The sequence below is a fragment of the Monodelphis domestica genome, chromosome 5 (genome assembly GCF_027887165.1).
Source record: "Monodelphis domestica isolate mMonDom1 chromosome 5, mMonDom1.pri, whole genome shotgun sequence".
Lineage (NCBI taxonomy): Eukaryota > Metazoa > Chordata > Mammalia > Didelphimorphia > Didelphidae > Monodelphis > Monodelphis domestica.
The window spans coordinates 42,327,877-42,341,594 of record NC_077231.1 but is presented as its reverse complement, the minus strand read 5'-3'; the positions used below and the strand labels follow the sequence as shown (position 1 = coordinate 42,341,594).

Here is a 13,718-nt window from a genome sequence, read left to right as displayed (position 1 = left end):
TATCATTTCCTTCTCCAGCTCATTTTACAAATGGGGAAACTGAGGCAAACAGAAGTTAAGTGACTTGCCCAGGCTCACATAGCTAGTAAGTTTCTGAGATTTCGATTTGAATTGAGGTCTTCCTGACTCCAAGCTTGATGCTGTATCCACTGCTCGCCTAGCTGCCCAAACAGGAAAATATTCCTATAGTTTTCTTTTCAAGATTTTCTCTTATTTTAGAATTCAAAACAAAAACAAACAAACCCCTCAAAATCTGATTTAAAGCCAAGACTGCTTATTTTTCTTATATGCCACAAACCCACAGACCTCCTTTGGTGCTGATCATTATGTCTCAAAAAGAATTAATATGTTTCTACCCATGTAGGAAGATAGCAAATTTTTCTTGGATTGCCTTCTTGGGTATAGAGAGCTCATTTGTATTACACGCCTTCCACCTCTGGAAGCAGTCTGTACATTTCTCCACAGTGCAAGGAGGGGTGTTGGGACTGGGGGTGTGTGGGTGGGGTAGATCATTCCATACTGAATGAATCAGCTGGATACAACCTTTTTAATTAAATAGAGCTCAGACAGGCCTGGAGCTAATGAAATCCACAGTACCCCATCATTCTTATCAGATTTTTAATTTTGCACATTGAACAAAGGGCACAAAGTATGCTGTGCAGGCAGATTATCTGAATTTAAAAAAAAACTATCCAGCATCCTTTAAAGCATTTGAAAGGAAAATGATAAGGATCTACAAAGTGTAGTCCATACGGAGGACACAACAAATTGCAGGACATTCATACGGGTCACAGTACCAATGCGATGGTATTTTCTGACATTCTGACTGAGTGGAAAGACTATTTAACATAGAAGGTTTGGGACAATACTCTGAAGTCTTAAAAAAGAAAACAAAAAAACTCTTCTGTCTTAGAATCAATACTAAGAATCAGTTCCAAGGCAAAAGAGACAATTGGGATTAAGTGACTTGCCCAGGGTCACACAGTTAGAAAATGTCTGAGGGCAGATTCTCAGGGTCTGGCTCCCTAGCTGCTCCCTCCAAAGTCCTTATTGACTTTCCCGGGATTGGGGAAAGAAGAGGTCAAGAAACACAATATGATATCTTGAGTGATGCTGGGGTTTATTTGGTTTTTTAGGGTTTACTAATGATGTTAGTTTTTCTATTACATTTCTTTCTGAATATCTTCCTCCCTGCCTCGGCTGCCTAATGAGCCTTCCCATGTAACGAAGAAGAAAAAGCAGTTAAGCAGTGGAATTATCATATACTCATAGTTCCCCACCTCTCCACTAAGAGGAAGGCATATTTCCTCTAGTAATGCTGTTTTGCCAAAGAAATGTAATATTATCTAAATTCCCCCATTAATGACTCCCAGATCAATTTCTAGATTTTTTTTATTTTCTTAAGCCAATTTCTTCTTCTTTCTTTTTATTTTCCCTTCTCTCCAATAATAAAAAGTTTGCTCTAAGCAGTTTCCCAACATATTGACAAAGGGATAAAATTATTTATCCTACAACTCAGTTCGAGTGGCTGATTTTACTCTCCCAACTGCATGTACTAGGAGACAACCTTAATATTTCTTCAGCATACAGTTGGCATGACAATAATTCACATTACGTAGTACTATGGAATTTATACGGTGCTTTCTTCCCAGCACTCTGTAAGGGAAGTATCTGGCTATTATTATCCCAATGTGAAAAGATAAGGCAACAGAACCATGGAGAGGGACTTGTTCAAGAGCACATGTCTGGTAAGAGGTAAAGTCAAGATTCAATCTTAAGACCAGTGTTCTTTGCACTATCATCCTACACTGCTTCTTGCATCTGGTGCCATTTATACGCCAGGAAACTGGACAGCTAGATGGCATTCTTAGACACTTATTAGCTATCTGAGCCTGGGCAAGTCACTTACCCCTGTTTGCCCCAGGTTCCTCATCTCATCTCTAAAATGAACTGGAGAAGGAAAGGACAAACCATTCCAGTATCTTTGCCAAGGGAAAACCCAAATGGGGTCGCTGAAATGAATGAACAACAACAACAACAAAATATAAGGGAAATGGGGTACTCTGGTTCTCATAAGAAATCCTAGATTGTAGCTCTGATCCTATCTCGTACTTTCCCCTCTGGAACTCTTCTACTAACCTTCTTGAGAATGTAGTATCCAGGCATCCCTCACTATGGGAGAAAGCAGTAGATACTGTTAAATTGTTTGGAAAACTATTTTCTATAAAGCAAATCCTATTTTCCCAGTTATTTATGTTATGAAAATCTGTTTATATTCCTGCTAGAATATAAACACAGTCACCCCACCCAGCCCGTTTTTTAAAAAAATCCTCCAAATTCCCCAATTAACTTGATATCAAGGTAATGCCTTCATTTCCTTTCATGATTTTCCTTTCTCAGAAATCCCTTTCAAAGTATCATTGTAGGGAAGATCTCTATGGCATTTCTTTGACATACTTGGATGGGAAGAATACTGTCCATAAAACAATTCAGAATGTAATGAGTCCATAGGAGGAGTCAGACACAAAGGAGTCATGAAAGATCTTAGGGAGACATCACTTTTAATTGTCAGGAATGTGAGATGGGCAGGGATGATGTTGTTAGATTAAAATTAATAACAGCAGGTTCTTATTTTCCATAAAGTTTATTAATAATCACTTGAAATAGAAAAAGCAGATATATAGATATTTAAGCCTACTCTAACTTAACTCTGACCACGTGTTTCTCCACATGGCTGTCTCCCTCAGCCATCATCCTTCCACATCACCTCCACACCTTTATCTTTTCTCTTGAACCCAGACCCATAACCTTTAGTTCCGGGTCATGTTCCTAGGGCTCTTCAGCTGTGACCTGTTTGGAGCATTCACGGGATATCCAGCCACGCAACGAGGTGGGGACGAGCTGGGGGAGGAACGGATTCTATCTACACAATGTATAGCAGGTTAGACTTCATAGAGAAGGACAATTCTGATCTAGACCTTAAATAGAACATTTCAACAGTTGGAGATGGGGAAAGTTTTTTCTAGGTATCACAGCATGTCAAAATTCCAGGAGAAAGAAAGATAAAACAAGACAAGGGATGATGTTCCATTTTTTTTTTGTTTTTGTTTCAAGACTTGGGCTCCCTCTCTTTCCCAGGCTGGAAATACAACAGCCACTCACAATAATGATCAGCACAGAAGCTTTAACCTGTTCCAGTTTTTCTTCCTTGGCCTCCTTAGGCAACATGGTGGACCTCCATGCTAGAGAACTTACCATATTGATGCCTCTTCATGAGGACACTCACTTGGCTTTAATCGTTTTGCAGCTTAGAGTTGCCAAATGTTGGCCTCAACTTCTCCATCATCAGAAATGATAGGCATGCACAAACATACCTGGTATAATTTTCCATTTTGGCTGGAACGTGAATGCATATAGTTTGAAATAGAGTGGGTTAGTCCCTGCCTTTGAGGATCTTAGTGGTAGAGCTGAGAGGATTTAGCATCTCATTGTATGTTGGGGGTTGAGGAAGAGAGAACCAGAGATGACTGGGTTTTGAGATTGGTTGTAAAATTAAAAATTAGCTAGAAAAGGAATGGCCAACCACTCTAGTATCTTTGCCAAGAAACTCCCAAATGAGGTTACCAAGAATTGGACATGACTGAATGACTAATTGGACAGTATGGTATCAATATCTATTTTAAAAGAATGGTGAAGACATCAACAAAAATGGTAAAGAGGAGAGAGAGAAGAAGGAGGAGGAGGAGGAGAAGGAGAAGATGAAGATGAAGATGAAGATTGGGATAAGTTGAGTTTAAGATGGATGAGAAACCCAGAAAGACTATCTGGTAGTAGGAAATGTAGTCCTGGAGTTCATAGAAAAGATTGGGCTAGAGATAGAGATTTAAGAATCCTCTGAATCAAGGTACTCCGGGAAACCATGGGAGTGTATGTCATCACCACTGGGAAGAAAATTGTAAAATAAAAGAAAGCCAGGAATGATATTTGGAAACCAACACCACAGCAGAGACCAGTGGAAATCTTTAGATTCCGTTATTACACTAGCTCCACAGTCTAATGTAACATCAAAGAAAATCATTAAAAAAAAATAAAAGTAGATTCAAGAGAACCAACAGTGAGAGCATCCCACCCTCCCCCCCAAAAAAAAAAATGTAAAAAAATCTAAGTTTCCAAGTGCTTGGGAGAAGGAAGAAGACAATAGCTTGGCTAAGGAGACAAGGATGTTATAGAATCAACAGAAGTTCTTTAGTTTTTCTTCAGATAGGAGAGACTTGAACATATTTCTAGGCAAGTGGTAAGTGCCAATGAAAAGCAATAGCTTGAAAATGCAAGAATGAATGTAAATGAGCAATAAAAGGCTCTAGAACAGGTGGGAGATGAGATCAAAGTCACAGGTGGAAAGACCTTACTGAGGAGTATGGTTTTATTATACATTGTCTTTTTCTCTAATCATTTCATGGGTGCAAGACTTGGTTTCTGAATGACAAAAGGGCTCTTCTTAGCCTCAAGGTCTCTTCTGTCTTTTGTTTTCTCACTTTAATTAACACAGTGCTAGGCACACAAGAGAAGTTTAATAAATACTTGTTAACTGATTGACTTTCCAAATGCTACAACCCATGACCTTTTCCCCCATCCCTAAACTACTTCATCTTTATGCAGCATCTGATACCATCAGCCATGACTCTTTGTTATGCTCTCCTTCCTTGGCTCCCACTATAGTGCCATTTCCTGGTTTTCTTTTTGCTTTTCTGACCACTGCCTCCAATTCTCTCCTGTTTCACCTTCTTCCTCCCACCCATAAGCTTCATAACACAGTAACAGTAGGAACAAGGTAATGGAAACCATGATGATGAGTAGCCTTTCAGCTATAAAAAATATAGGTTAATATTATTCCCCAGAGGGGGATTTACGGCTTGCTCCCTTGAATACTAAATTCTGTGGGGGAAATTTCTGTTAAGTAAGGGCTAACTCCACTGCATCTACTGTAAAAAAACACTACCTTGGCTACAGGATGGAAGATGAGAGCACTTTTGAAGTTAATGAGTACTTTACTCAGTTCTGAGCTAATGTGATCATTAATGTGTAACTTAAATGGCCGAACCTTCCAGCAAGGAAAGGGTTTGACTTCCACACTGGAGTGTTACAAGCAATAAGTACTTATAGATAGATTTCCCAATAATGAAAAACATGACCTTAGAGTTAGGCAAAGTGGAAAGACATATGAGTCGATCTTTATCATTGCGATTTCATACTTTTCGAGAATAACAATAAGTATACCAATGATCAGTATTGTTTGTATCCTAAATCTTTGAGTGGGAAAACAAATCCTGATAGCAAAGCACATAGAGCATGTTGTATGAAGAAAGAAATGAAATGCCACTGAACATCACATTAAAACGATTGAGAAGCTCTGCCCTCAAAATATGATTTATTGTCAAAAACGAATTGAGCGTCTTCAGAAAAAACAAGTCTGGTAATCAAATATTCATTTCGAGAGAAAAGGGCATTGCTTGGGATCACATAAAATTATACCACAGCCCAGGATTTCTTTATTATTGGAAGCCCTAGATAAGATTCTAGTAGGAATAGTTTATTGTTAAGGATAATCAAATGGCAGTGATAGATGTTGGCTAAATTAAAGTGTCAGAGCAGTAAATTGTAGTGACTGACATGTAAACTACTTGAATCAGGAAAGAATGTGATTTATCTCTCCTAGTTTTCTTTTTCTTAATATACAAGGGCTGTTAACTGGCAGTGATTCGCAAATCTTTAATTACTAATAGTGTGTCATAGATCTTGATGGGGTTGACTTTTAAGCTAAAAAATGTTTTTAATCTCAGCAGCTAAGCACAGGGGGAGATTAGAAATTGATTCAATAGTCATCTTTAAAGGAAGAAAAATGGTCTGTAGAAAAGCTTGCATTATTCTTGGGAGGATGAAAGGTTTCAATCCCAGATGTTAATCACCTGCTTTGCTGACCACTGGGGAAGAGGGAAAAGCCAAACAAATCTTTTTCCTTTGCAAACCGCTTTCATTTTTGGTTATTTTTTTCTTTATTTGAACAATTCAGTTACCTTTTCCTCTTTTTTTGGTTCTCCCTCTCCTTCTTTCCCGCCTCCCATTTCCTGTCATCCCTTCATGCGGGCAGAAAAAGTTCAGAGGAGCAACGGGCAACTTACCTGGGATCCCTGGGCCAACAACCACAACAGGCTACTCACCTATCACCATTATAACACCTACCGCCCTGACCATTGCAGGATGGCAGCCTGGAAATTCCAGAAACCACCTCCTCCGAAAAACCCTCGTAATGTTCCAGGCTTTTTCCTCCTGGCTTCTATTTAACTCTCTCTCTCTCTCTCTCTCTCTCTCTCTCTCTCTCTCTCTCTCTCTCTCTCTCTCTCTCTCTCTCTCTCTCTCTCTCTCTCTCTCTCTCTCTCTCTCTCTCCCTCCCTCCCTCCCTCCCTTCCTCCCTCTCTCTCTCTGTCTCTCTTTCTTCTCTCTCCCCTTCCTGTCTGTCTCTCTTTCCTATCTCTCCTATTTCTCAATCTTCCTTCTCCCTCCCTTTCTCTTCTCTTTTTTCACTTTTCTCTTTTTTCCTCCTTTCCCTCCTCTTTCTCCTCTGTTTATCTCTCTCCTCTCCTTTCATTCCTCTTTTTCCCATGTATCTTCCCCTCTCCTCTCTTCTTTTCTCCCTTCTCTCTCTTTCCTCCTCTCCTTTCCTTCCCTCTGTTTATCTCTCTCCTCTCCCTTCACTCCTCTTTCTCCCCATGTATCTTCTCCTCTCTTATTTTCTTTTTTTCCCTTCTCCCTCTTTCCTCCTCTCCTTTCCTTCCCTCTGTTTATCTCTCTCTCTCTTTCCTTTTTTGTCTTCATGGATGTCATGCTTTCGCATAACAATGAAAGGTTATTTCTGACATCTCTTAAACCCTTTTCTTTTCCAAATGGACAGTTGCTAAGAAAAGGTATGGAAATTCAGAATGCTTTGCTTTCATGTGACAAGGTTATTTATTATAGTTCAGGCCAGCATACTGAGTATAGTGTGCATAGATTATCTATGAGTATAAGGATGGTCTGTGAAGTTGATGTCACAAATCACCTGTTAAAATAAGTTGACGTCTTAAATGTATTGAGTTGCCTTCGTGATACAGAAGTTGTGTTTTGATGTTTTGTCTAATGCAAAAGATGTTGTTAGTGACTTTCTGTTTTTCATTGTGTCTCCAGGGTTCCAACTAATTCATAGGGACTTGTTAGGCTTGACATTTAAACCATTAGAAGTCTGGTCTATGTCTTTGTTTTGAGATACCTACAACCCATCCCTGTGCCTTGTGTATATTTCTTTGGCTAGAAGGTGTGGACAACACCTCACCCTGTCCAAGAATTCTCTGTGCCAAGTTTCTACTTTCTTACAGCGACTATGGTGTCTTCATCCATCTCTCCTACCTCCATGAGTGCATATAGCCTGAATTCCCTGAACACGGGGACGTTACCTCGAGGCGTCTACACTACTAGCCCACGTGGGACAATGATGAGGAGGAGACTGAAAAAGAAAGACTTCAAAAGTTCATGTAAGTTGGAAATGGGAGTCTTTGGCATTTGACTTAGAAGTCCATGCCTGAGGGGTCAGGGGGTAGGGAGTGGATGAAAATGAGCAGGGATTAGTATTTTAGATGCTGAGAATGAAAAGAGGGAGCCTTTTCTGTGTCTGGGACTAAATTATTGTAGAGAGATACCAGTTTGTGTTATAAGCAACTAAAATGATATTGTCCACATAATGAGGTTGATACCTCATTTGATTTTATATCTGAATTATATTAGTTCATTTCAGCTTGTTTTGCACTTAATTTAAAGGAAAGTTTTTCTTTGGTGTGATGTGATCTTATTTTGAAATTAAGAAGGATGATTTGATTTCTTGGTTCTACTATACCATTCTGTGTGTTTTTGGACTTGAAATCTCTATTCTTTTGGTTTCCTATTCTGATATATGATTGTACTTTTTAACTACCCATCCTAAGTGATCTGAGGATGAATGAACATTCATTCAAAAATACCATTCTTTGGAATACCAGTAATGATTATCTGCAAATGGGCACCACTCAAACAATTAACACCAAAGAGATTGCCCATTTGTTGGGATTTGGAGAAGCCTGCTTGTGATTCAGATCATTGGTAGCAAGGGATAGAGTGGAGAGTGTGCATTTCTTGTGAAGGTCCCTTGCTATCCTAATAATGACTTATCCAACTTCATACTATATTGTCTTCAATTTGCTCTGTGCTCTAGCCAAACTAGACTACTTTTTCCTTCTCAAACATACACTCTGCTTTCTCAGTTTCATACTTTTGTTCAAATTGTTCTCTGTGCTTAGAATGCCTTTTTATAACATACTTGTCTGATGGATTCCTACCCTTTCTTTATTTTATTTTATTTTTAAACCCTTTCCTTCAGACTAGAATCAATACTGGGTATCATTTCTATGGCAGAATGGTACGGGCTAGGCAATTGGGGTCGAATGACTTGCCCAGAATCCCATAGCTAAGAAGTATTTGAGGCCAGGTTTAAGCCCAAGACCTCCCATATCCAAACCTGGCTCTGATCCATCTAGTGATCCATCTACCCATCCTTTAGAGTCAAATGATATACCCTCTATGGACCTTCTTATGCAGTGATGGTAAGGTGATCCAAATCAATCCCTTATTCAGAGTTGCATGCTGAGAAACCAGATGATGTTCCTACTTTACACTTTTAGGAAGCTTGCCTTGATTAATTGAATTCTGTTCAGGTCATTTCCACCCAACTGTTCCCTCTGCCTTTATATATTAAATTAATGTTACTGAATCTATTATATTAATGTATATTTCAACTTTGGTCCTAAGGCTTTGGGAGCAAGTCATCATCTGTGTTTGTCTCTGCTTCTTAAATCTATAGTAGAAAGAATGCCAGATCTGTAAGGATGATCTGGCTTCGAGTTTCACCTCTGACCCTATATATGACCATAAGAAAGGGTTTTAACATCTCCAAAATCCAATTATCTCATCATTAAAATGAGAATGATACTCTCTGTAGTACCTACATATTGACAAGATCGTCAGCTAGCATTTATTAAATACTTATCATGTACCAGGCACTGTGCAAACCAGAGATGGGATACAAAGAAAGGCAAACAGTCCTTGCCCTCAAGGAGCTCACGTTCTGATAGAGAGACAACATACAAATAACCATGTATCTAAAAGGTATATATGATGTAAATGAAAATTAATGTCAGAGGAAAGGCACTGCAGATGAGGGTTAAGGTGATATTGGGAAAGGCTTCTTACAGAAGGTGAGTATTGAAGCTGAGTATTGAAGAAAGCCAGGAGGCAGAAAAGAGGAGGCAATGCATTCTGGGCATGAGGGCTAGTCAATGAGAAAGCACAGACTTGGAAAAATGAAGTGTTATATACAAAAACATAGAAAGAAGGGCAAGATCACTGGATCACAGACTACATGAAGTGGAAACTGGAAAGTGGAAAACTGGGGAAAGGGAGGGAGGGAATTGGTCATTAAAAGCTTTAAATCTGAAGAATTTCTGTGGTACAATATGGAGAAGCAATATGGAGTCATTGGAGTTTTTTAAGGATGGAATTAGGGTAGGACCAGAATGGGGTAGTGTTGATTTGATCAGACTCATACATAAGGAAAAAATCACTTTGGCAGTTCAAAGAAGGATGAATTAGAGTGAGAAGAGACTTAAGTCAGGGAAACTAAGCAGAAAGCTATTGTGATAATCCAGGCATGAGGTGATGAGGCTTTGTACTTACATGGTGGTTATAAGTTGAGAGAAGAGGAAGTATGTGAGAGATATTGTGAAAGCAGAAATGATAACACTTGGCAACAGACTGGATATGTGGAATGAGTATAAGTGAGATATTGAAGATTACACCAAGGTTGAGAGCTTCTGTGTCTAATGATTATCCTCAACAGTAATAAGGAAGTTTGGAAGAAGAGGTCTGTGGGGAAAGATAATGAGATCTGCTTTAGAAGTGTTGAATTTAAGATGTTCATGGGACATCAGACCGAGATATCTAAGAGGCAATGCTGGATAAAACTCAAAATTAGGAGAGAGGTTAGGACTGAATAAGTGGAACTGAGTATCGTCTACATAGCGATGATGATGATTGATTGAACTCATGGGAGTGAGAAGAGAAGAGGTCCCAGGACAGAACCAGGGGAAACACCCACCTATGTGAAGATCTGAAAAGGAGAGTGAAAAGGAGCCAGAGAAGGATAGAGGAGAGAACCAGGAGATAGCAGGGGCATGAAAACCTAAAGGGAAGAGTATACAGGATAAGAGTCTGATCAATCATTTTAAAGGAAGCAAAGAGATAAAGAAGAAATCAGAATTGAGAAAAAGCTATCTGAGATTTGGCTATAGAGAAATATTTGGCAACTTCGGAATGAGAAGTTTCAGTTGAATGGGTGGAGAGAAAAGGAATAGACATTAATATAGCATCTGTCATGTGACAAACACTTTACAAATTGGTTGGAAGCCACATTGTAGCTTTAGAATGGAGTGAGCTAAGAAGTAGAAACAGGGAGTGTAAATGAATTTCTCAAGAGTTATATCCATGAAAGAGAGGAAAGAGATACGAGGATAAATAGTAGGGATTGCCAGATGAAGTGAAAGACTTTTAAGCAGGAGATAGATACAGGCATCTTTATAGGCAACAGAGAAGCAGTCAGTAGTTGCAGAGACTGAAGAGTAGTTATAACAATGGGGACAATCTGGTAGAGAATATAAGATGGGATGAGATAAAGTTTGCATGAAAAGCCAAAGGGCACAATGGATAAAAAGAAAGACCTGAAGAAAAAGGGTCCTGGGTTCAAACATGGCCTCAGATGTGTAACTTGGGCAAGTCACTTAACCCCATTTGCTAAGCCTTTGTTGTTTTTCTGCCTTGGAATCAATACTTAGTATCAAATCTAAGATAGAAGGTAAGTATTTTTAAGGAAAAAGGAAAAAAAATGTTGCTTGGATTAGAGTCATTAAGATTAAGGAACAGCTCTTTGTATGTGATAGTAGTGAAGAAAGAAGTAATTGGTGAGAAATCCAAATGATATGACCTGAGAAGGGGAAAAGAGGGAGGTCTCTGGTAAGGGCTAGACAATGGGGGTTAAGTGACTTGCCCAGGGTCACACAGCTAGGAAGTGTCTACGGCCAGATTTGAACCTAGAACCTCCCATCTCTAGACCTGACTTTCAATCCACTTAGCTACCCAGCTGCCCACCTCCCATCCACATTTAATAAGTGTTTATTGACTGAAAATGGAATGAAAAAACCCAATAAGAGACTGAAAGAAGATGGGTCATCTCTCTTACTTCTGGATTGTGTAAGAAGATGGTTAGCTCTCACTGACTAACTTGGAAGTCCCCTCATCATAAAGGGTGTGATGTCATTTGATGCAACAGCAAAGTAGGGAGAAGATGATAAGAGGGAGACTAAGCCCTGTCCAGTTGGAAGCAAATACCTGTTAGGGTCTGGAACTTTTCCTAAATACACTAGAGTTGACGATTAAAATTCTAGCCAATTGTATGTATATAAATTTCTCTCATTTTGCATTTTCTGCCTGGCCTGTCAAATACAACAATATTATAATAAATATATAGATTTCCTCATTTTACCACAGGAAAATGTTAGATGCAGTATATTTATCTTTTTTTACTTTAAATGTACTATCAAAAATATAGAATAAAATAATATGCAGAAACCTCAATATAGCATATAACACTTTCAAACTAAGTAGAAACAAATTAAGCAATAAAATGTGAGCTCGCCCTCTATCCTTTTCAAACTTCTTTTTAAACCCAGTTCAATTCAATAAACACTTGCTGAGATATTACTCTAGACTTAAGGCAGTGGATATGAGACAAAAAGAAAGTAAGGACTAGACTTGAATTGGGGAAGACTTTAATTCAAATATCATCTTAGACACTGTGTCATCCTGGGCAAGTCACTTAACCTTTAGCCTCAGTTTCCTCAGCTACAAAATGAATGAGTTGGATTTGCTGATGTCTAAAATGCCTTCTTAACTCTAAGTCTTATCCTTTTATCCTAAAATGTACTCTTTCTTACTCTTCAGAGTCAGTAAAAAGTATTTTGCCATTCAATTACTAATGAAAAATCATTTCCCTAAGAAACACCATCATATTTATTTTTGATAGATCTTGTCAATATGGATAATATTAAATATTTAAATATGTGCCATGTGAATCATTGGGAAACATGGGTTCATGCCCATGGCTAGGAAAAAACACTAAGAAAAAAATGACAGTTTCTGTTTGCATTTCTATTCTAAAGACTCATTATTTATGTTTTGAAAGAGATTCATCTTCACTTAGGATGGTTAGTGGACAATAGAGAGAAAATATGCATTGATTTTTCAAGCATATTTAATGTCATGAAAAGAATTCAAGCTCTATCACTTTCCTCTAGTCAACTCAGAACTGTTCACAAATTAGCAAGTGATTGTTCCTTGGATAGAAATGTAAGCAAAAAACAATCTATTAATTTAGCAATTCTGATTCTCCCTTATGGCTATTAGCCAGAATTTGTTATTTAGAAAAAAATATATTAAAAGGATATGTCTTTTGGGCAGCTGCTAGGTGGCTTAGTGGATAGAAAGCCAAGCCTAGAGTCAGGAAAAGCTGAGCTCAAATCTGACCTCAGATATTTCCCAGCTGTGTGACCCTGGGCAAGTCACTTAACCCCAATTGCCTAGCCCATACTGCTCTTCTGCCTTAGAACCAATACAAGGAAGGAAGGAAGGAAGGAAGGAAGGAAGGAAGGAAGGAAGGAAGGAAGGAAGGAAGGAAGGAAGGAAGGAAGGAAGGAAGGAAGGAAGGAAGGAAGGAAGGAAGGAAGGAAGGAAGGAAGGGGGAGAGAGGGAGAAAGGAAGGAAGGAAGGAAGGAAGGAAGGAAGGAAGGAAGGAAGGAAGGAAGGAAGGAAGGAAGGAAGGAAGGAAGGAAGGAAGGAAGGAAGGAAGGAAGGAAGGAAGGAAGGAAGGAAGGAGGGAAGGAAGGAAGGAGGGAAGGAGGGAAGGAAGGAAGGAAGGAAGGAAGGAAGGAAGGAAGGAAGGAAGGAAGGAGGGAAGGAAGCAAGGAAGGAAGCAAGGAAGGAAAGAAGGGGGGGAGAGAGGGAGAAAGGGAGGAAGGAAGGAGGGAAGGAAGGAAGGAGGGAAGGAAGGAAGGAAGGAAGGAAGGAAGGAAGGAAGGAAGCAAGGAAGGAAGGAAGGAAGGAAGGAAGGAAGGAAGGAAGGAAGGAAGGAAGGAAGGAAGGAAGGAAGGAATAAATTCCTCAAGCAGAAGCACCCTATATCAATGAAGTAATAGGTCTAGTTAAGAAGATTAAAAACTTATAATGTAATGATGATAAAATGCCTCTAATATTCATTTGTACTTTTATAGAAACATCTGAAAAATTAATAATATCCCAAAATCTCTCAATAAAAAGATGGTATAGAATGCTATTAACCTTTTTTTGCCTCAGGTTTGCAATGACATAAGTAACAAGTTTTCTCAGGAACAGCTAACTAATAATAAAAAGTTTATTGTGACTCTTGCCAGCTTTATTTCCACCTCTTTATTTTGGTTTTGACATTTTTTCATTCTTTATGGATGGAGAATAACAGCAGTAACAACAAATAAAATAAAAGTCTTTCTGTATACTGGTGAAAAATTGATACT

General features: G+C 38.8%; 1 protein-coding gene across 16 annotated transcripts in view; it reads left to right on the top strand.

Annotated features, from left to right (window-relative positions):
* Window positions 1–13,718, top strand: part of GRIP1 (glutamate receptor interacting protein 1) — an 808,853-nt gene that overhangs the window by 669,760 nt on the left and 125,375 nt on the right. For 9 of the 16 annotated variants that reach the window (XM_056798415.1, XM_056798416.1, XM_056798413.1 and 6 more), the window contains 2 exons: window positions 6,149–6,304; window positions 7,410–7,565. The exons of 1 other annotated variant lie outside the window; for it this stretch is intronic. In XM_056798415.1, coding sequence (XP_056654393.1) covers window positions 6,149–6,304; window positions 7,410–7,565 — 312 coding nt within the window. The remainder of the gene's footprint in view (window positions 1–6,148; window positions 6,305–7,409; window positions 7,566–13,718) is intronic. 6 more of the 16 variants (XM_056798430.1, XM_056798424.1, XM_056798422.1 and 3 more) reach the window with 1 other exon arrangement.